The 21893-nt window shown below is 53.1% G+C and overlaps 1 protein-coding gene across 1 annotated transcript in view; it reads right to left on the bottom strand.

The window, feature by feature from the left end:
* Window positions 1-21228, bottom strand: part of KMT2A (lysine methyltransferase 2A) — a 91390-nt gene extending 70162 nt beyond the window's left edge. Inside the window, exons 1-2 of the mRNA XM_077249930.1 lie at window positions 20574-21228; window positions 480-549 (exon numbers count right to left, since the gene is read on the bottom strand). Coding sequence (XP_077106045.1) covers window positions 480-549; window positions 20574-21107 — 604 coding nt within the window. The 5' untranslated portion in view covers window positions 21108-21228. The remainder of the gene's footprint in view (window positions 1-479; window positions 550-20573) is intronic.
* Between the last annotated feature and the right edge of the window lie 665 nt (window positions 21229-21893).

The raw sequence follows: 21893 nt of genomic DNA, 5'->3' as shown, positions 1-21893 counted from the left end.
CCAAGTACTGCAGATCAGCTCCGCACACTGTAGTGACCACTCCCAGGCACTGAAGATCAGCTCTGTACACTGTGGTGATCGCACCCAGGCACTAGAGATGGGATCCATAGTGACCGCTCCAAGGCCCTGCAGCTCCGCACACTGTTGTGATCACTCCCAGGCACTGAAGATCAGCTCTGTACACTGTGGTGATCGCACCCAGGCACTATAGATCAGCTCCATAGTGACCGCTCCCAGGCATTGCAGCTCCGCACACTGTAGTGACCGCTCTCAGGCGCTGCAGATCAGCTCCAATTCAAGTAAATGTGATTGAGCTATAGTAGGGGCCACTACAGAATGCATAGAGTGGTGCTGTTCTTTTTGAATACCCTGTGTACATCCGGCTGCTGATGTAGAAGTCATCAATATAGTAATTGGACAACCCCTTTAATATAATTAGGATATGCGCATTACAGAATAAAAGATATAATAACAGTTACCTGGTAGAGCTTTTGTAGGGCCGCGCGTTCTGACTTCGTCATCTGGGCCAAATCCTAGGAACTGGTCCTCCTGCAGACAAGACAGACAACTTGATTACAATTTTGCAGTTGACTCCAGTCTTTGCCGTACCCGACCCCCCCACAAAGATCAGGTATTTTGCTTTTTGCTTACAGATCTAAGGACTGACGTCACAGTTTATACAAGAGCCGGGCACTAATTTCGTACTCCACACATTTCGAGGTATTTCAACTTCCAACAATAAAGGCTATTAATAACTTTGCACAATTTTTTTTTATTAATAATCATTTCCTCTCCAAATGTAAAGTTAAGCAACTTTTTAAATAGTATTCCTTAAAAAGGTCTACTATTTTGCTGCTGCAAAGTGTCTATAGATAAGAAGGAAAACAAATGGAGAGGTAATAAGTGGAGGATAGAAGCCATGCTGATATATGAGCTATTGAAAGCAGCACTCTGGACACACACACACACAGCTCAAGTCCAGCCTGTATTACTGAGGGAGACACTCTTGCAGTTGCAGCAGGGACAGATCACAAATATATTTTGGAAAGTATCTTACTCTGGGTTAAAAAAGTTTCCTATCCCTACCTACAGTAGATCTAGCTCTGAACCTCCGCCGCTGCTCCCGATGTCTATTATTGCCTGCAGCGCTGACGTCACGTCGATAGCGCTATAGCACAACAGTGATCCGAGATGGCTTCTCCTTAGTCCATCTTGGCCTTTCATGACGGCTGTTTTACCAATAGTACCAGCTAGCATATCTGAATGGATATGGAAGCCTTCAGGGGCATTCTTTTTTTTACTTTTCTAGAGATATCCGGCACTCCCCCATTTGTAATACATGCATACCGGGCCAAACCAAGAGTACATGTGTATGTCAACTGAACCGAGCGTGCACGTGTATGAACTAGTCAGGAGGTAGATATGATGGCCAAAACGAGCGGGCATATCCGCAGAACCGAGCGTGCAAGCGTATGGGACTACTCAGGAGGTACATATGATGGCCAAATAAGCATGCATGGGCATATCCGCAGAACCGAGCGTGCAAGTGTATGGGACTACTCAGGAGGTACATATGATGGCCAAAATAAGCATGCACGGGCACATCCGCAGAACCGAGCGTGCAAGTGTATGGGACTACTCAGGAGGTACATATGATGGCCAAAATAAGCATGCATGGGCACATCCGCAGAACCGAGCGTGCAAGTGTATGGGACTACTCAGGAGGTACATATGATGGCCAAAATAAGCATGCATGGGCACATCCGCAGAACCGAGCGTGCAAGTGTATGGGACTACTCAGGAGGTACATATGATGGCCAAAATAAGCATGCATGGGCACATCCGCAGAACCGAGCGTGCAAGTGTATGGGACTACTCAGGAGGTACATATGATGGCCAAAATAAGCATGCATGGGCACATCCGCAGAACCGAGCGTGCAAGTGTATGGGACTACTCAGGAGGTACATATGATGGCCAAAATAAGCATGCATGGGCACATCCGCAGAACCGAGCGTGCAAGTGTATGGGACTACTCAGGAGGTACATATGATGGCCAAAATAAGCATGCATGGGCACATCCGCAGAACCGAGCGTGCAAGTGTATGGGACTACTCAGGAGGTACATATGATGGCCAAAATGAGCGGGCATGGGCATATCCGCAGAACCGAGCGTGCACTTGTATGGGACTACTCAGGAGTTACACATGATGGCCAAAACGAGCGGGCATGGGCATATCCGCAGAATCGAGCGTGCACGTGTATGGAACTAGTCAGGAGGTACATATGATGGCCAAAACGAGCGGGCATGGACATATCCGCAGAACCGAGATTGCACGTGTATGGTACTACTCAGGAAGTACAGCTGTCATCTGAAACTTATGTATTAGCCAAATAGAAGTTGGGCTCCATTTAATAATTTCCAGGCATAGTGGCCCCCGGGCTCTCGGGCTACATCTTGCTGCAAAGTCCTAGATACTCCTAGAAAGAGCCTTGCGAGTCCAGGATCATTATTCCAGATGTGGTCATTATATAACTTTCTGTATTTTGGAAAACGCCCCAGATTTCTGTGATCTCGGCTCGCGGATGTTGGGTGAGGCAATGGTAAAGTTCAGCAGGACAAACTGGGTTAATATCTCTGGCAGCGGAGAACAGAGTCAGATGAGAGGAGGGAAATGACACATGGAGGACAGGGAGGGGGAGACGGATTAACAAGTGCCGTGATAAAACACCAAAGCACACACACAGCTCCGCGCCAGAGCCAAGCAGGACCCGCGCCAGAGCCAAGCAGGACCCGCGCCAGAGCCAAGCAGGACCCGCGCCAGAGCCAAGCAGGACCCGCGCCAGAGCCAAGCAGGACCCGCGCCAGAGCCAAGCAGGACCCGCGCCAGAGCCAAGCAGGACCCGCGCCAGAGCCAAGCAGGACCCGCGCCAGAGCCAAGAAGACCCGCGTCGGAACCAAGCAGACCCGCGCCGGAGCCAAGCAGACCCGAGCCGGCAAACTGCAGGCATTTTGAAAGTCAAAGACCCTTTTAGACTTTTTGCGTTTAAGTTCGTGCTCAGTTCTGATTGGATCACTTTGCAAAACTGAAAATAAAGTCTATAAGGAGAGGAAAGAGGATGTTAAAGGGGATGTCCACGACTAAGAGACCCATAACCACAGCGCCGTACAATGTGTAGTGGCCGTTCTCAGGTATTGCAGCTCTGATCACATTCACTTTAATGGGAGCCAAAGCAGGATAAGTTGTTGCTTGCAATATAATTTAGGCTTATCCCTTTAAAGGGATATCCCCATTTCAAAGATCCTATCCCAATATGTAGTAGGCGTAGTAATAATATTACCAAATACCTCTAATTAGAAATGTAGCATAGTTCTTCTGATTAGCTACGTCGCTTACCCCATGTTCTGGGCATTACAGTAGCTTAGGTATCCATGGTTGTGACCTTTCATATAGTGACAGTTAATAGTGGTCGTAACCATCGATATCTAAGCTTCTCAAGGGATGAGTATCATAGCTTATCAGAAAAACTATACTACATTTCTAATTGGAGGTATTTGCTAATATTATTATCACACTTACTACATATTCGGATAGGATCTTCGAGATGGAAATACCCTTTTAACTCATAAAAAGAAAGAAGTGGTTATGTAAAGGGGGATTTTGGTGAGATATTCTGCACGGATGGGGCAAGTCCTTGTTATTAAAAGGGGCGTTTGCCCCCTGAGTCAATGGCCAAGGGCATCAATCTGATGACAGCCTTGATCATTATGAAAGGAGGTCGGTACTCTACCGGATGCTAGTCTTGCTGGTTATCAAAGGGGGCACACACTTAAAGGGGTTGTCTGGTTTATATGATAAAAATATCCCCCTGGAGGTATAAGAGATAGCAATCGTGTCGTTTTGAGTGCGGTAATAAGCGCGCCTGAGGTTAGATGAACGCTCGGCCGAGCCAAGTATTACATAAGGATTTCTAGGAAGTCCCCGCTCCGCCTGCTCCATCCGCAGCCGGGAAGGTTTATTCTGGGACTTGGCAACCTCCATTCCACCCACTATTTTCATGATGACCAAATCATGGAAAAGAAAAAATAAAACCCTGCACAATCAGTAAAAACAGTGTATTGTAGTCCTGCACGCTCCAATTTATTATGCAAATACTATTTAGAACCATCCCCTAATTGACGAGGACTAATATTTGTCATGGTGAAAAAATTAAAAATCCATACAGACATCTCCAGAGAAGTGCTGGGGAAGTGAGCAAAACTAAAAAAATACGGTAAATAAACATAGGAAGCTGAAGCTTCGAGCTCCTTTTGAAGTAGATACCTCCTGACGTGGACTGGTAATTAAAACAGGAGATTTGTGGTGGCAATGGGACAGCAAGACTGGTATTTGTTTATGCATAGGGAAGAGCATTCTGGGTTCAAAGAAGGTGCAGCTAGACGGCCCGGCTCCGAGGTCCAGGTAGGAATATTGGGGTTTGTATTGACCAATATTTAAGAAATGGCCGTGGGGCCACTAGAACGCCTCCAACTCAATAACGGTTTGATGGATGAGGAGAACCAGGTAATATCTGGTCTCTATGTAAAAGTAAAATCATGAAGTCAGTCAGACTGCCACTGATTTGATATTGATATCCTACATATTATCTTATAGGGTTAGCCACCTCTGGGGACTTAAATGCATGTATTGTAAGTAATCAGCTGCATGGATGTTCAAAGATGGAGCACCTGAGGCCCATCATTCAGAATAGGTGATGTCACAGCTCACCTCCTCATCCTCCTGTACAATGACTGATAACACCTCTATATACAGTAGATAACACAGGATCCATCAGTCACAATAGGTGATGTCACAGCTCACCTCCTCCTCCTGTACAATGACTGATAACACCTCTATACACAGTAGATAACACAGGATCCACCATTCACAATAGGTGATGTCACAGCTCACCTCCTCCTCCTGTACAATGACTGATAACACCTCTATATACAGTAAATAACACAGGATCTACCATTCACAATAGGTGATGTCACAGCTCGCCTCCTCCTCCTCCTGTACAATGACTGATAACACCTCTATATACAGTAGATATCACAGGATCCACCATTCACAATAGGTGATGTCACAGCTCACCTCCTCCTCCTCCTGTACAATGACTGATAACACCTCTATATACAGTAGATATCACAGGATCCACCATTCACAATAGGTGATATCACAGCTCACCTCCTCCTCCTCCTCCTCCTGTACAATAGGTGATGTCACAGACCACAAATGCATCTAAAACAAAACCCTGAGTTGAACAATGTAATTTGGACATGCCGCGCACGTTTCCTCTGACACCGCTATCAGGTGAAGATAGAAGATAGAAGATGATATCTGAGATGCGGATATTACAACATAAAATAAAGCAGGTCATAAACAGGCAGTGAGGCTGCTCCACCAAACCGGCACTGTCCCAGCACTGAGCATGGCTGAGGATCACACCCTGTCCTGTTTTCACTGTGCAGGAAACAGCACAGTATGAATAATGGTCTCTGCTTCTGGTATTAGTACATGAAAGGTCCCGACTGCTTGTGGCTACAGCCGGGTAATCCCCGCCGAGAGAAGTCTGCAGAACGCCATGCAAACGCAAAGGAAGGCGGCAACGAAATGCTGCACAGTGCGCTCACTCATTATCCAGCTCCAACATAGGCAGGAGAGCAGTACACGAGTTTCATACACAAATTAAGGGCATATTTTTGCAAAATGTCACACAAAAAAAAGCACCAGGCACACAATTTTTGAAGCTTTTCTGGCATCTGTCCAAGACATCTGGAAAAGCCACATTAACGTATAAAAAACTGAAAAACTATTGAAACCTCAAAAGACAACTTGAAAAAAAAAAAGGAGAAAACGGTTTGTTTTATTTGTCGCAAATCAAAAAGTCAATAATTGAGCAGTATTCACACCAAAAAAACAACGGAACTGCAATGCTGAATCCCGCAATAAAGGCCCCGTCTCACTAAGCGATTTACCAACGATCACGACCAGCGATATGACCTGGCCGTGATCGTTGGTAAGTCGCTGTGTGGTCGCTGGGGAGCTGTCACACAGACAGCTCTCTCCAGCGACCAACGATCAGGGGAACGACTTCGGCATCGTTGAAACTGTCTTCAACGATGCCGAAGTCCCCCTGCAGCACCCGGGTAACCAGGGTAAACATCGGGTGACTAAGCGCAGGGCCGCGCTTAGTAACCCGATGTTTACCCTGGTTACCAAAAAAAACAAACAGTACATACTCGCCTTTCGGTGTCCAGGTCCCTTGCCGTCTGCTTCCTGCTCTCACTGAGTGCCGCCGTACAGTGAGAGCAGAGCGCAGCGGTGACGTCACTGCTGTGCTCTCACTTCTCACTGTACGGCCGGCAGTCAGTGAGAGCAGGAAGCAGACGGCAAGGGACCTGACGGACATCAGAAGGCGAGTATGTATTGTTTTTTTTTTTTTTACATTTACGCTGGTAATCAGGGTAAACATCGGGTTACTAAGCGCGGCCCTGCGCTTAGTAACCCGATGTTTACCCTGGTTACCAGTGAAGACATCGCTGGATCGGTGTCACACACACCGATTCAGCGATGTCAGCGGGGCCTCAACGACCAAAAAAAGGTCCAGGCCATTCCGACACGACCAGCGATCTCGCAGCAGGGGCCTGATCGCTGGTACGTGTCACACATAGCGAGATCGCTATGGAGGTCGCTGTTGCGTCACAAAACTTGTGACTCAGCAGCGATTTCGCTAGCGATCTCGCTATGTGAGACGGGGCCTTAAGACTTTATGCAGAGAGATCAGAAATTGCATTTCCTGAGGGTATTTATTGCCATTAGCTTTGACTCCTCTGTAGATCCTGTGGTATAGGAACAAGCCCTTACAGCATACTTGGCGACTCAGCTGACTCTACAGAATAAGCAATTGTGTGAGTACCAGGAATTCAGTACTGACTTGCGTCCAGCATTTTTCACCAGTCTTCCTCTCTGCAGGCTCTACCTACCTCTGATTCTTAGTTGACTCTGAGCTGCTGGGTAGAAATGACCTGCTATGATGTCTCCCATACACAGCACACGCAGACATGAGGCTTCTTTGTAGAACATTTTAAGAATCAGCAGCAGGAGCATGGGTCATTATACAGCAGTACTAAGCAATGTAGATGAGAATCCATTTGTCCAGTTGTGAATGAGGGATTATAAAAACACATTAGAAATCAACAACAAAGTACCAACGTGTCTGGTACTTTGCCTGTCCCCCCCATCAATAGTCAGCTATAATCTGTTACTGTACCACCAGTTGGAACTGAATAAATCCATTTGCATTCTAACAGTTGAGTGCCAGGTTCTTATTATATGTCACTAAGGTTTGGGAACCTACCTTGGCATGAATTTTCTTAGCTGTGCACACATTTAATCTATATTCAGCATGGAGGACAGACACCTCCGGCTTCAAGTCGAGGACAGAACTCCCTGGCCTCAACTCAGGCCCTCACCTGGTAGAACAGGCCCCTCGGCCTCAAATCCGGCCTTCACTTGGGGAACAGGCCCCTCGGCCTCAAATCAGGACTTCACCTGAGGAACAGGCCCCTCGGCCTCAAGTCAGGCCTTCAGCTGAGGAACAGGCCCCTCGGCCTCAAGTCAGGCCTTCACCCGGGGGAAAGGCCCCTCGGCCTATAATCACTATAATCAAGCCTTCGCCCGGGGGAAAGGCCCCTCGGCCTATAATCACTATAATCAAGCCTTCGCCCGGGGGAAAGGCCCCTTGGCCTATGATCAGGTCTACCCCCGGGGGTCAGGCCCCTCTGCCTATAATTTGGCCTTTGCCCAGAGAACAGGAGCCTCGACCTATAATAAGGCCTTCGCAAAGGGTCCCAATTCACCCTCCACAATCAGTGAATCCATCATTTGTTGCTTTGTGACGTCTCCCAACGAGTTAATAGGACCACAATATATCTGACAGCAGCTTTATTTATGATTACGGTAAATGTAAAATTCTAATGAATTGTCAACTCTTGGGTGAATATAGTAATAGTAAAATTATTTAGAATGCTGTCATTATGTGTGCCAGATGTAATTATGCTTCCTAACAGCAGACGAAAATCAGAGGAAGAAAAGCAGCTAGAGGCTAGGAGCCATGGGTTGCACCACGAGAACTGCTCCTCCTTCCGCCTCTCACGCGTTTCCAAACAGTGACACAGCAATCTGCAGAAAGCCTGGAAGAAGTGACCAGATCACAGAGAGCGTACAAAGCCGGACATGCTGGAGCAGGACTAATGTCTGCCAGGGGCTCACATTCCTGCTGCCAGGCTGCACAGCCCGCTCCAATCTTATGCACTAGTTATGGGGACATTTCTCACATACCACATCTGCCCCAAACAGCTCACAAGCAAACCAGACTGAAGGAGCATTCAAGAAAGTGACCACACAAGTGTCAGAAGACAACCCGCGAGCCCGGAGCCAAAGTATGTGACCGATACACTATGTAAGACTAAAGACCCTCATACACACGTAGACATTATGGTGGCAGCCACCTCTTCATCCTAATGGTGCATTTGGAGCCCCGTTCTCTGGATCTGTGGGGTCACAGCACTTGTGATCAGAGTTATTAGCTATCCTGCAGAGAAAAGAACTTGCCCAGTTGAGAATAACCCCTTAAAGGACTCGTCACCTGCACATGTGCCTTATTAGGGCCGATATCCTACAGGAGGGTCTTCTGTTGGATCAGCAGATCCGATATCACAGGGAATAGCAGTTATTTACAGAGGAGCTGAGCGGGCAACTAAGGGACACAGGACCCTGGCCTCCAGAATCTTTAGGGGGTTCAAGCAGTCAAATGTCACGTGTCAAATAATTGTTTGCCATAACCTGGGAATTGATTATAAGCCGTGACGAAGAAGCCGAGTCCCAGTAAGACGAGCGTCCGTTTACAAGAAATGCACCAATTACAGCAAGTGATTGTGATGCTGACCCAGACCAGCGATGAGTCAGACTGCCATTTACCGTGCGGTTCCCCGTCTTCCTGGAAGCCACGATGAGCACTGGCCAAGCAGATTCAAAAGAGAAAGAGTGCCGAGAAGGAAAAAAAAGCGAGAACGGGAGAGCGAACAGCGAGAAGAGGAGAGCGAAAAGTGAGAGCGAACAGCGACCAAGAGCAGGTGGGCGAAAAGTGAGAGCAAAAAGCGAGAGAGGAAGAGCGAAGCGTGAGTGCGAACTGGAGAGCGAAAAGCGATAGCGGGAGAGCGAAAAGCGAGAGCGAACAGCGAGAATGGGAAAGTGAGCAGCGAGAATGAACAGCGAGAAAGGGAGAGCAAAAAGCGATAGCGGGAGAGCGAACAGCGAGAACGAGAGCGAACAGCGATAGCGAACAGCGAGAATGGGACAGCGAGCAGCAAGAACGGGAGAATGAACAGCGAGAACGGGAGAGCGAAAAGCGATAGCAGGAGAGCGAACAACGAGAGTGGGAGAGCAAAAAGCGATAGCAGGAGAGCGAACACCAATAACGGGAGAGCGAACAATGAGAGCGGGAGAGAGAAGCGCGACAGCGGGAGACTGAAGCGCGAGAGTGAACAACGAGTACTGGAGTGCAAAAGAGAACTGGAAAGCGAAAAGCGAGAACGAGAGAGAAAAGCGAGAACGGGAGAGAAAAGCGAGAACGGGAGAGAAAAGCGAGAACGGGAGAGAAAAGCGAGAACGGGAGAGAAAAGCGAGAACGGGAGAGAAAAGCGAGAACGGGAGAGAAAAGCGAGAACGGGAGAGAAAAGCTAGTCATAGGCTGCGAGAGGGAGAACTATGATATGCAATGGACTTCCATAACCTTCAGCCTGGATGTGCCCCATACATCGTTCCTACAGTCCTCGACCCATCATCCCCACAGTCCATGTCCCTATTTCCAACTCTTCACTTGCTTTGGCAAAGCTAATGTGCATTTGGTTTTTTGCCAACAAATCAGAAAAAAAAGTAGGAAAAGAGAGAGGAAGACAGAGAGGCAGCACACACACACAGAGAGAGGCAGCACAGATACACACAGAGGCAGAACAGAGACACAGAGAGGGCAGCACACACAGAGATGCAGCACACACACACACACAGGCAGCACATACACACACACAGGCAGCACATACACACACACAGGCAGCACATACACACACACAGGCAGCACATACACACACAGGCAGCACATACACACACACAGGCAGCACATACACACACACAGGCAGCACATACACACACACAGGCAGCACATACACAGGTAGCACACAGACAGAGAGGAAGCGCACACACAGGGGCAGCACACACACACACACACACACACAGAGGCGGCACAGATACACACAGAGATGCAGCACACACACACACACACACACACAGGCAGCAAACACACACAGACAGCTCACACACACAGAAGCAGCTCACACAGAGGCAGAACACACACACAGAAGCAGCGCGCACACAGAGCGAGAGAAGCAGCGCGCACACACAGAGCGAGAGAGGCAGCGCGCACACACAGAGCGAGAGAGGCAGCGCGCACACACAGAGCGAGAGAGGCAGCGCGCACACACAGAGCGAGAGAGGCAGCGCGCACACACAGAGCGAGAGAGGCAGCGCGCACACACAGAGCGAGAGAGGCAGCGCACACAGAGCGAGAGAGGCAGCGCACACAGAGCGAGAGAGGCAGCGCACACACAGAGCGAGAGAGGCAGCGCACACACAGAGCGAGAGAAGCAGCGCGCACACAGAGCGAGAGAAGCAGCGCGCACACACAGAGCGAGAGAGGCAGCGCGCACACACAGAGCGAGAGAGGCAGCGCGCACACACAGAGCGAGAGAGGCAGCGCGCACACACAGAGCGAGAGAGGCAGCGCGCACACACAGAGCGAGAGAGGCAGCGCACACAGAGCGAGAGAGGCAGCGCACACAGAGCGAGAGAGGCAGCGCACACACAGAGCGAGAGAGGCAGCGCACACACAGAGCGAGAGAGGCAGCGCACACACAGAGCGAGAGAGGCAGCGCACACACAGAGCGAGAGAGGCAGCGCACACACAGAGCGAGAGAGGCAGCGCACACACAGAGCGAGAGAGGCAGCGCACACACAGAGCGAGAGAGGCAGCGCACACACAGAGCGAGAGAGGCAGCGCACACACAGAGCGAGAGAGGCAGCGCACACACAGAGCGAGAGAGGCAGCGCACACACAGAGCGAGAGAGGCAGCGCACACACAGAGCGAGAGAGACAGCGCACACACAGAGCGAGAGAGACAGCGCACACACAGAGCGAGAGAGACAGCGCACACACAGAGCGAGAGAGACAGCACACACACAGAGCGAGAGAGACAGCGCACACACAGAGCAAGAGAGACAGCGCACACACAGAGCAAGAGAGACAGCGCACACACAGAGCGAGAGAGGCAGTGCACACACAGAGAAGAGAGAGGCAGCGCACACAGATGCAGAAGAGAGGCAGCGCACACACAGAGCGAGAGAGGCAGTGCACACACAGAGTGAGAGAGGCAGCGCACACACAGAGCGAGAGAGGCAGCGCACACACAGAGCGAGAGAGGCAGCGCACACACAGAGCGAGAGAGGCAGCGCACACACAGAGAAGAGAGAGGCAGCGCACACAGATGCAGAAGAGAGGCAGCGCACACACAGAGCGAGAGAGGCAGTGCACACACAGAGTGAGAGAGGCAGCGCACACACAGAGTGAGAGAGGCAGCGCACACAGAGATGCAGAAGAGAGGCAGCACGCAGAGAAAGCGAGAGGAGCAGCACACAAAGATTGAGAGAGTGAGGGGGGCAGCAGACAGAGTGAGAGGGGCAGAACAGAGAAAGCGGATGGGGCAGCACAGAGAGAGAGAATGAGAGGGGCACAAACACAGAGAAAGAGTGACAGGGGTAGCACACAGAGAGAGCAAGAGGGGCAGCACACAGATAGAGAGCGAGAAAGGTAGCAGAGAGGGAGAGGGGCAGCACACAGAGAAAGAGCAAGGGGGCAGCACACGGAGAGACAGCGAAGCAGCACACAAAGAGAGAAAGAGCAAGAGGGGAAGCACACAGAGCAAGAGGGGCAGCACACAGAGCAAGAGGGGCAGCACACAGAGAGAGCAAGAGGGGTAGCACACGAAGAGAGACAGTGATGCAGCACACAGAGAGAGCAAGAGGGGCAGCACCCAGAGAGACAGCGATGCAGCACAGAGAGAGCAAGAGGGGCAGCACAGAGCGAGAAGGGCAGCACACAGTGAAAGAGCGCGAGAGAGGGGCAGCACACAGAGAGAGCGCGAGAGAGGGGCAGCACACAGAGAGAGCGCGAGAGAGGGGCAGCACACAGAGAGAGCGCGAGAGAGGGGCAGCACACAGAGAGAGCGCGAGAGAGGGGCAGCACACAGAGAGAGCGCGAGAGAGGGGCAGCACACAGAGAGCGCGAGAGAGGGGCAGCACACAGAGAGAGCGCGAGAGAGGGGCAGCACACAGAGAGAGCGCGAGAGAGGGGCAGCACACAGAGAGAGCGCGAGAGACGGGCAGCACACAGAGAGAGCGCGAGAGAGGGGCAGCACACAGAGGCCAAGAGGGGCAGCACACAGAGGCCAAGAGGGGCAGCACACAGAGGCCAAGAGGGGCAGCACACAGAGGCCAAGAGGGGCAGCACACAGAGGCCAAGAGGGGCAGCACACAGAGGCCAAGAGGGGCAGCACACAGAGGCCAAGAGGGGCAGCACACAGAGGCCAAGAGGGGCAGCACACAGAGGCCAAGAGGGGCAGCACACAGAGGCCAAGAGGGGCAGCACACAGAGAGAGCGAGAGGGGCAGCACAGAGAGAGCGAGAGGGGCAGCACAGAGAGAGCGAGAGGGGCAGCACAGAGAGAGCGAGAGGGGCAGCACAGAGAGAGCGAGAGGGGCAGCACAGAGAGAGAGCGAGAGGGGCAGCACAGAGAGCGCGAGAGGGGCAGCACAGAGAGCGCGAGAGGGGCAGCACAGAGAGCGCGAGAGGGGCAGCACAGAGAGCGCGAGAGGGGCAGCACAGAGAGAGCGAGAGGGGCAGCACAGAGAGAGCGCGAGAGGGGCAGCACAGAGAGAGCGCGAGAGGGGCAGCACAGAGAGAGCGCGAGAGGGGCAGCACAGAGAGAGCGCGAGAGGGGCAGCACAGAGAGAGCGCGAGAGGGGCAGCACAGAGAGAGCGCGAGAGGGGCAGCACAGAGAGAGCGCGAGAGGGGCAGCATCAGAGAGAGAGCGAGAGGGGCAGCAGAGAGAGAGCGAGAGGGGCAGCAGAGAGAGAGCGAGAGGGGCAGCAGAGAGAGAGCGAGAGGGGCAGCAGAGAGAGAGCGAGAGGGGCAGCAGAGAGAGAGCGAGAGGGGCAGCAGAGAGAGAGCGAGAGGGGCAGCAGAGAGAGAGCGAGAGGGGCAGCAGAGAGAGCGAGAGGGGCAGCAGAGAGAGCGAGAGGGGCAGCAGAGAGAGCGAGAGGGGCAGCAGAGAGAGAGCGAGGGGCAGCAGAGAGAGAGCGAGGGGCAGCAGAGAGAGCGAGGGGCAGCAGAGAGAGAGCGAGGGGCAGCAGAGAGAGAGCGAGGGGCAGCAGAGAGAGAGCGAGGGGCAGCAGAGAGAGAGCGAGGGGCAGCAGAGAGAGAGCGAGAGGGGCAGCAGAGAGAGAGCGAGAGGGGCAGCAGAGAGAGAGCGAGAGGGGCAGCAGAGAGAGAGCGAGAGGGGCAGCACAAAGAGAGCTAGAAGGGCAGCACAGAGAGAGAGCGAGAGGGGCAGCAAACACAGACAGAGTGAGAGGGGTAGAATACAGAGTGAGAGAGCGTGAGAGGGGTAGCACACACAGAGATAGAGAACGAGAAGGGTAGCACACATGGAGCCAAAGAGACAGCACAGGAACAGAGAGCCAAAGAGACAGCACAAAGACAGAGAGCCAAAAAGGCAACACAGGGCAGAGAGCCAAACAAGACGCACAGGGACAGAGAGCCAAAGAAGCAGCACAAGAACAGAGGGCCAATGAAGCAGCAAAGGGACAGAGAGCCAAAGAGGCAGCACAGGGATAGAGAATCAAAGAGGCAGAACAGGGACAGAGAGCAAAAGAGGCAGAACAGGGACAGAAAGCCAAAGAGGTAGCACCAGGGACAGAGAACCAAAGAGGCAGAACAGGGACAGAGATCCAAAGAGGCAGCACAGGGACAGAGAACCAAAGAGGCAGAACAGGGACAGAGAGCCAAAGAGGCAGAACAGGGACAGAGAGCCAAAGAGGCAGAACAGGGACAGAGAGCCAAAGAGGCACAACAGGGACAAAGATCCAAAGAGGCAGCACAGGGACAGAGGTCTAAAGAGGTAGCACAGGGACAGAGAATCAAAGAGGCAGAACAGGGACAGAGATCCAAAGAGGCAGCACAGGGACAGAGATCCAAAGAGGCAGCACAGGGACAGAAAGCCAAAGAGGTAGCACCAGGGACAGAGAACCAAAGAGGCAGAACAGGGACAGAGATCCAAAGAGGCAGCACAGGGACAGAGAACCAAAGAGGCAGAACAGGGACAGAGAGCCAAAGAGGCAGAACAGGGACAGAGAATCAAAGAGGCAGAACAGGGACAGAGAATCAAAGAGGCAGCACAGGGACAGAGAATCAAAGAGGCAGAATGGGGACAGAGATCCAAAGAGGCAGCACGGGGATAGAGGTACAAAGAGGCAGAATGGGGACAGAGCCAAAGAAGCAGCACAGGGACAGAAAGCCAAAGAGGCAGCACAGGGACAGAGAGCCAAAGAGACAGCAGAAAGACAGAGAGCCAAAAAGGCAACATAGGGACAGAGGTCTAAAGAGGCAGAACAGGGACAGAGAACCAAAGAGGCAGAACAGGGACAGAGAATCAAAGAGGCAGAACAGGGACAGAGATCCAAAGAGGCAGCACAAGGACAGAGGTCTAAAGAGGCAGCACAGGGACAGAGAGCCAAAGAGGCAGCACAAGGACAGAGGTCTAAAGAGGCAGAACAGGGACAGAGATCCAAAGAGGCAGCACAAGGACAGAGATCCAAAGAGGCAGCACAGGGACAGAGAATCAGCGAAGCAGCACAGGGACAAAGAGAAACTGGCAGCACAGGGACAGAGAATCAAAGAGGCAGCACAAGGAAAGAGACAGAAGCAGCACAGGGACAGAGGGCCAAACAAGCAGCACAGGGACAGAGAACCAAAGATGCAGCACAGGGACAGAGAACCAAAGAGGCAGCACAGGGACAGAGAGCCAAAGATGCAGCACAGGGACAGAGAGTCAAAGATGCAGCACAGGGACAGAGAGCCAAAGAGGCAGCACAGGGACAGAGAGCCAAAGAGGCAGCACAGGGACAGAGAGCCAAAGAGGCAGCACAGGAAAAGAGAGTCAGAGAGGCAGCACAGGAAAAGAGAGTCAGAGAAGCAGCACAGGGACAGAGGTCTAAAGAGGCAGCACAGGGACAGAGAATCAAAGAGGCACAACAGGGACAGAGATCCAAAGAGGCAGCACAGGGACAGAGGTCTAAAGAGGCAGAACAGGGACAGAGAATCAAAGAGACAGCACAGGGACAGAGAATCAAAGAGGCAGAACGGGGACAGAGACCCAAAGAGGCAGCACAGGGATAGAGGTACAAAGAGGCAGAACGGGGACAGAGAGCCAAAGAGGTAGCACAGGGACAGAGAGCCAAAGAGACAGCAGAGAGACAGAAAGCCAAAAAGGCAACACAGGGACAGAGAGCCAAACAAGCAGCACAGGGACAGAGAACCAAAGATGCAGCACAGGGACAGAGAACCAAAGAGGCAGCACAGGGACAGAGAGTCAGAGAAGCAGCACAGGGACAGAGAGGCAAACAAGCAGCACAGGGACAGAGATCTAAACAGGCAGCACAGGGACAGAGATCCAAACAGGCAGCACAGGGACAGAGATCCAAACAGGCAGCACAGGGACAGAGATCCAAACAGGCAGCACAGGGACAGAGATCCAAACAGGCAGCACAGGGACAGAGATCCAAACAGGCAGCACAGGGACAGAGATCCAAACAGGCAGAACAGGGACAGAGAGCCAAACAGGCAGAACAGGGACAGAGAGCCAAACAGGCAGAACAGGGAAAGAGAGTCAGAGAAGCAGCACAGGGACAGAGAGCCAAAGATGCAGCACAGGAAAAGAGAGTCAGAGAGGCAGCACAGGGACAGAGAGCCAAAGAGGCAGCACAGGGACAGAGAGCCAAAGATGCAGCACAGGAAAAGAGAGTCAGAGAAGCAGCACAGGGACAGAGAGCCAAAGAGGCAGCACAGGGACAGAGAGCCAAAGATGCAGCACAGGGAAAGAGTCAGAGAAGCAGCACAGGGACAGAGAGCCAAAGAGGCAGCACAGGGACAGAGAGCCAAAGATGCAGCACAGGGAAAGAGTCAGAGAAGCAGCACAGGGACAGAGAGTCAGAGAAGCAGCACAGGGACAGAAAGCCAAACAGGCAGCATAGAGAGAGTGAAAGCGAACCCGATATGAAACTGAGCAGAGCATGGTCCCATATTTCAGGACAGATAATACGTGTCGTCCTCTGCATGCGGTCCGAGATGACGGTAAAGAAACACATTCAGGGAAAAGTTACTGTACTGAAAATGACAATCTCCAGTACGTGGAGAATAGTAGAGGTAGGGGATAATAATTGGGGATGGCGGCAGCCAGATTACAATGCAGAGGATAAGCATCAGAGACTGATAAAACCCTCTCGGCTAATATCCTATATGAAGACCCCCCCATATCCCCTCATGTGAAAGACTCAGACAGCAGCTGCTCTTCTGCCGCCAAAACAAAGCCCCCCTCATCATGTCCCAAGCACAATAAGCGGTGCCCAGCCCACATACACCACTCCTCCTATGTTTACCACATGTAACTCCTCACATGAAAGGGATTACAGCAACCAGACCCCAAATCAGCGAGGTATCTAACATACGGGCACATACACACCGCTATATAATGCGCTGGTACCCAAAACACACCAGAGACCCCCTACCCCAGAGCATAACATAAACGGACGCTTTCCAGACATACACACACCCCCCTGTAACTGGAGATCAACAAAGACGCATACGCTCCTCGCACAGTGACAGGCGCCCCCTCCGCACACTTCCTCAAAGTGCGACACACATGAAATAATGCAAAACCCGAGCCCAGTGCGCCCCACACACGATCCTTTCACCAATATCCTCCATACACAGACATCTACACCCCCCACCTCCCAATAAGACCACCGATGCATCCACCCCACGGCAGGGAGCCACACAATGGAGCAGCGCAGACAGGAGAATCATAGGAGAAGCAGCAGTAGGTGGGGAGGTTTACAGATCAGATATATGGCGGTATGGCGCGTGTATATACAGTGCGAGGCTGACACACCCCCCTCCAGGCCGGAGAGCAGCGCTGCCATATCCTACCCCGCGCTGCTGCAGCACATGCTGCCACACAGAAGAGGCGGGCAGGGCGCACAATGTCCAGGTCATGTATGTATGCCTCCACACTGCAGGTATCACATGCCTCCATTACCACCTGGCACATATTCCGCTTACATTCCAATGACATAATGCCAGTCTGCGTGCCAGGTGTGACCCTCCATAATGGTGCAAAGGAGGTTTCCTATCATCCTATATGACCATCCTATTCCGCCTCTTCCATCACAGCTGTGCCAACCTTCACGCCATGAGTGCCCCCTAATGCAGGGCTCTGGGCACTTTGCATGGCATGACCTCATGTCAGTATGTAGTTCATCCTACAAGCCCATCATAAGATGCTTCTTCCATCACTGCTGTGCCAATCGGCATGCTAAGTAACCCTGAGTGCAGGGTGCAGAGGACGCTTCCTACCACACACCCCCCTGGCATCAACAATTACAGAAAGTGCCAGCAGTAATGTCTAGCACATGGGTATTACTATACAAGGGCCACTGCAGGTACTAAGGGCTTCTTGTGCCACTGGGCACCCTCCTCACATGGCGTATTTGACTCTTCATTACATAACAGTCACTACATCACATCAAGGGCTCTGTGCTACTTTGCTTGCCTGATAGGACCCTCAGGACACAGCAATGGGCACCTGCTGATCGGTGGGACCCTCATGGCAAAGCAATGGGCACCTGCTGCCAAGTGGAACCCTCAAGGTACAGCTATGGGCACCTACTGCCTGGTTTGACCCATAGGGCACGGCAATGGGCACCTGCTACCTAGTAAAAACCTCAGGGTACGGCAATGGGAACCTGCTACCTAGTGGAACCCTCAGGATATGGCAAAGGGCATCGTACAGCAATGGGAACCTGCTACCTAGTGGAACCTTCAGGGTATGGCAATGGGCACCGTACGGCAATGGGAACCTGCTACCTAGTGGAACCCTCAGGGTATGGCAATGGGCACCGTACGGAAATGGGAACCTGCTACCTAGTGGAACCCTCAGGGTATGGCAATGGGCACCGTACGGCAATGGGAACCTGCTACCTAGTGGAACCCTCAGGGTATGGCAATGGGCACCGTACGGCAATGGGAACCTGCTACCTAGTGGAACCCTCAGGGTATGGCAATGGGCACAGTACAGCAATGAGAACCTGCTACCTAGTGGAAACATCAGGGTATGGCAATGGGCACCGTATGGCAATGGGAACCTGCTACCTAGTGGAACCCTCAGGGTATGGCAATGGGCACCGTACGGCAATGGGCACCTGCTACCTAGTAAAAACCTCAGGGTACGGCAATGGGAACCTGCTACCTAGTGGAAACCTCAGGATATGGCAATGGTCATCGTACGGCAATGGGAACCTGCAACCTAGTGGAACCCTCAGGGTATGGCAATGGGCACCGTACGGCAATCGGAACCTGCTACCTAGTGGAACCCTCAGGGAATGGCAATGGGCACCTGCTACCTAGTGGAAACCTCAGGGTACAGCAATGGGAACCTGCTGCCTAGTGGAACACTCAAAGTATGGCAATGTGCACCTGCTACCTAGTGGAACCCTCAGGATATGGCAATGGGCACCTGCTGCCTAGTGGAACTCTTAGGATTCGGCAATGGGCACCTGCTTCCTAGTGGAAACCTCAGAGTATGACAATGGGAACCTGTTACCTAGTGGAAACCTCAGGGTACGGCAATGGGCACCTGCTGCCTAGTGGAACTCTTAGGATTCGGCAATGGGCACCTGCTTCCTAGTGGAACCCTCAGGGTACAACAATGGGAACCTGTTACCTAGTGGAAACCTCAGGGTACGGCAATGGGCACCTGCTGCCTAGTGGAAACCTCAGGGTAAGGCAATGGGCACCTGCTGCCTAGTGGAACCCTCAGGGTATGACAATGGGAACCTGTTACCTAGTGGAAACCTCAGGGTACGGCAATGGGCACCTGCTGCCTAGTGGAACCCTCAGGGTATGACAATGGGAACCTGTTACCTAGTGGAAACCTCAGGGTAAGGCAATGGGCACCTGCTGCCTAGTGGAACCCTCAGGGTATGACAATAGGAACCTGTTACCTAGTGGAAACCTCAGGGTACGGCAATGGGCACCTGCTGCCTAGTGGAACCCTCAGGGTAAGGCAATGGGCACCTGCTGTCTAGTGGAGCCCTAAGGATACAGCAATGTGCACCTGCTGCCTAGTGGAACCCTAAAGGAAGGGTAATGGAAACCTGCTGTCTGATGGGACCCTCAGGGCACGGCATCATTGGGCACCTGATCCCAGGTGGGACCCTCAAGACACGGCATCATCGGACAACTGATCCCAGCTGGAACCGTCAGGGCACTGCAATGGGCACCCGATCAGGGGTGGTACCCTCAGGGCACGGCAATAGGCATCTGATCCCAGCTGGAACCCTCAGGGCACAGCATTATTGGGCACCGGATCCAAGTTGCGACCCTCAAGACATGGCATCATTGGGCACCCGATCTCAGGTGGTACCTTCAAGGCACGGCATCACTGAGCACCCGATCTCAGGTGGTACCCTCAGGGAACGGCATTGAGCACCTGATCCCAAGTGGGACCATCAGGGAACGGCATTGGGTAACCTGATCGCAGGTGGAACCCTCAGGAAATTGCATTGGGCACCTGATCCCAGTTGGTACCCTCAGGGAACGGGCATCTGATCCCAGGTAGGACCCTCAGGGCACGGCAACGGGCATCTGATCCCAGGAAGGACATCAGGCGATGAGCACCTGCTGCCCAGTGGGATCCTCAAAGCACAGCAATGGGCACCTGAACCCACATGGGACCCTCAGGGCACGGCGACAGGTGCATGCTGCCTGGTGGGACCCTCAGGACATGGCAATAGGCACCTGATCCCAGGTGGGATCCTCAGGGCACCTGGCACACATGAAGCCCCCTAGGCATGCCCTGATGTCAGTACCCAGCTCATCCCGTGACCCCTGATGTGGCACAGTCCTGCCTCACTCAGCTGTGGCCGTGCCTCTCCCATGTGCCCCCCGGAGAGGCCGGTGCCACCAGTGCTGCGCCGCTTCCATGCCGCCAGTGTACGCAGCTCCCCTGCGCAGTCACACACCCCTCTGCACCGCACACAATGACACCAGCGCCTGCAGCAGACATGTCAGCCGCCTCCCTCCTCACCTCTCCGCTGCTGCCTCCGGACACGTCCCGGAACCGTCTCAGGTTACTCCCGATAGCCACGGAGACTTGCAGCGCCGCATCAAAGCCTGGTCCAACCCCCCCACAGCTCCCGGGGCCCCCGGAGCTTCCGTACGGGGCCCCCGTCCTGCATCCGGTGTCACCGACATCCTCCCTCAGCACGGCCGCCAGTCTGTGTTTAGCCCCCAGTCTCCGGCCGGTCCCAGGCCGAGCTGGGAACCGCCACCGACAGCTGTGCGCCATTTTGTGTCCTGGGATCTTATTATCACCGCGGGCTGGAGAGCAACAGCAACTGAGCGGGGCCGGGGGAGGAGATACGGAGCCCGGGAACCTGCATAGTGCATAGCACACTGTGTGACCGCAGGGGGACAACATAGCGCACACAGAGCACAGGAAGGGCTGAGGGGCGGAGCCCGGGAACATGGGTATACTCATAACCGCCATGGTAACCATAGCACTGAGGAGATACTCATACAGAGGCCCGGGCCAGGGAGGAGCTGCTGCTGCCCAGGACATGGATGCTGCTATGTTACATGTAGTCACACATTACTATTATACTGACAGATCCTGTAACTTCTATATAGAGCCATCACCACACCATTGTCCGAGCACACTCACCGCCGTCCGAGCACGCTCGCCCCACACCGCCGTCCGAGCACGCTCGCCCCACACCGCCGTCCGAGCACGCTCACCCCACACCACCGTCTGAGTACGCTCGCCTCACACTGCTGTCCAAACCTCACCGCCGTCCGAGCACACTCGCGCCACACTGCTGTCCAAGCCTCACCACTGTCCGAACACACTCGTCCCACACCGCCGTTCGAGCACCCTCACCCCACACCGCCGTCGGAGCACACTTGCGCCACACCACCGTCCAAGCCTCACCGCCGTCCGAGCACACTCAGTACACACCGCCTTCCGAGCACACTCGCACAACACCGCCATCCAAGCCTCACCACCGTCCGAACACACTTGCCGCACACTGCCATCCAAGCACACTCACCAACTGTTCCTACACACTCAACACCACACCGCCATTCAAGCACAGTCACGCCACACCGCCGTCCAAGCACACTCACGCCACACCGCCGTCCGAGCACACTCACCGCCACCCGAGCACAGTCACCCCTTACCGCCGTCTGAACACACTCACTCATCGCCACCCGAGCACACTCAATCCTCACTGCTGCCATCCGAGTACACTCACCCTTCACCGCCTTCCGAGCACTCACTCACCTCCGCCGTCCGAGCACACTCATCCCTCACTACAATCTGACCACACACACACCTCTGTCCGAGCAC

Source organism: Ranitomeya variabilis, chromosome 4 (assembly GCF_051348905.1).
Source record: "Ranitomeya variabilis isolate aRanVar5 chromosome 4, aRanVar5.hap1, whole genome shotgun sequence".
In the NCBI taxonomy this organism is placed as follows: domain Eukaryota; kingdom Metazoa; phylum Chordata; class Amphibia; order Anura; family Dendrobatidae; genus Ranitomeya; species Ranitomeya variabilis.
Note: the sequence above shows the minus strand (reverse complement) of the source record. Positions and strands in the feature narration are given on the sequence as shown.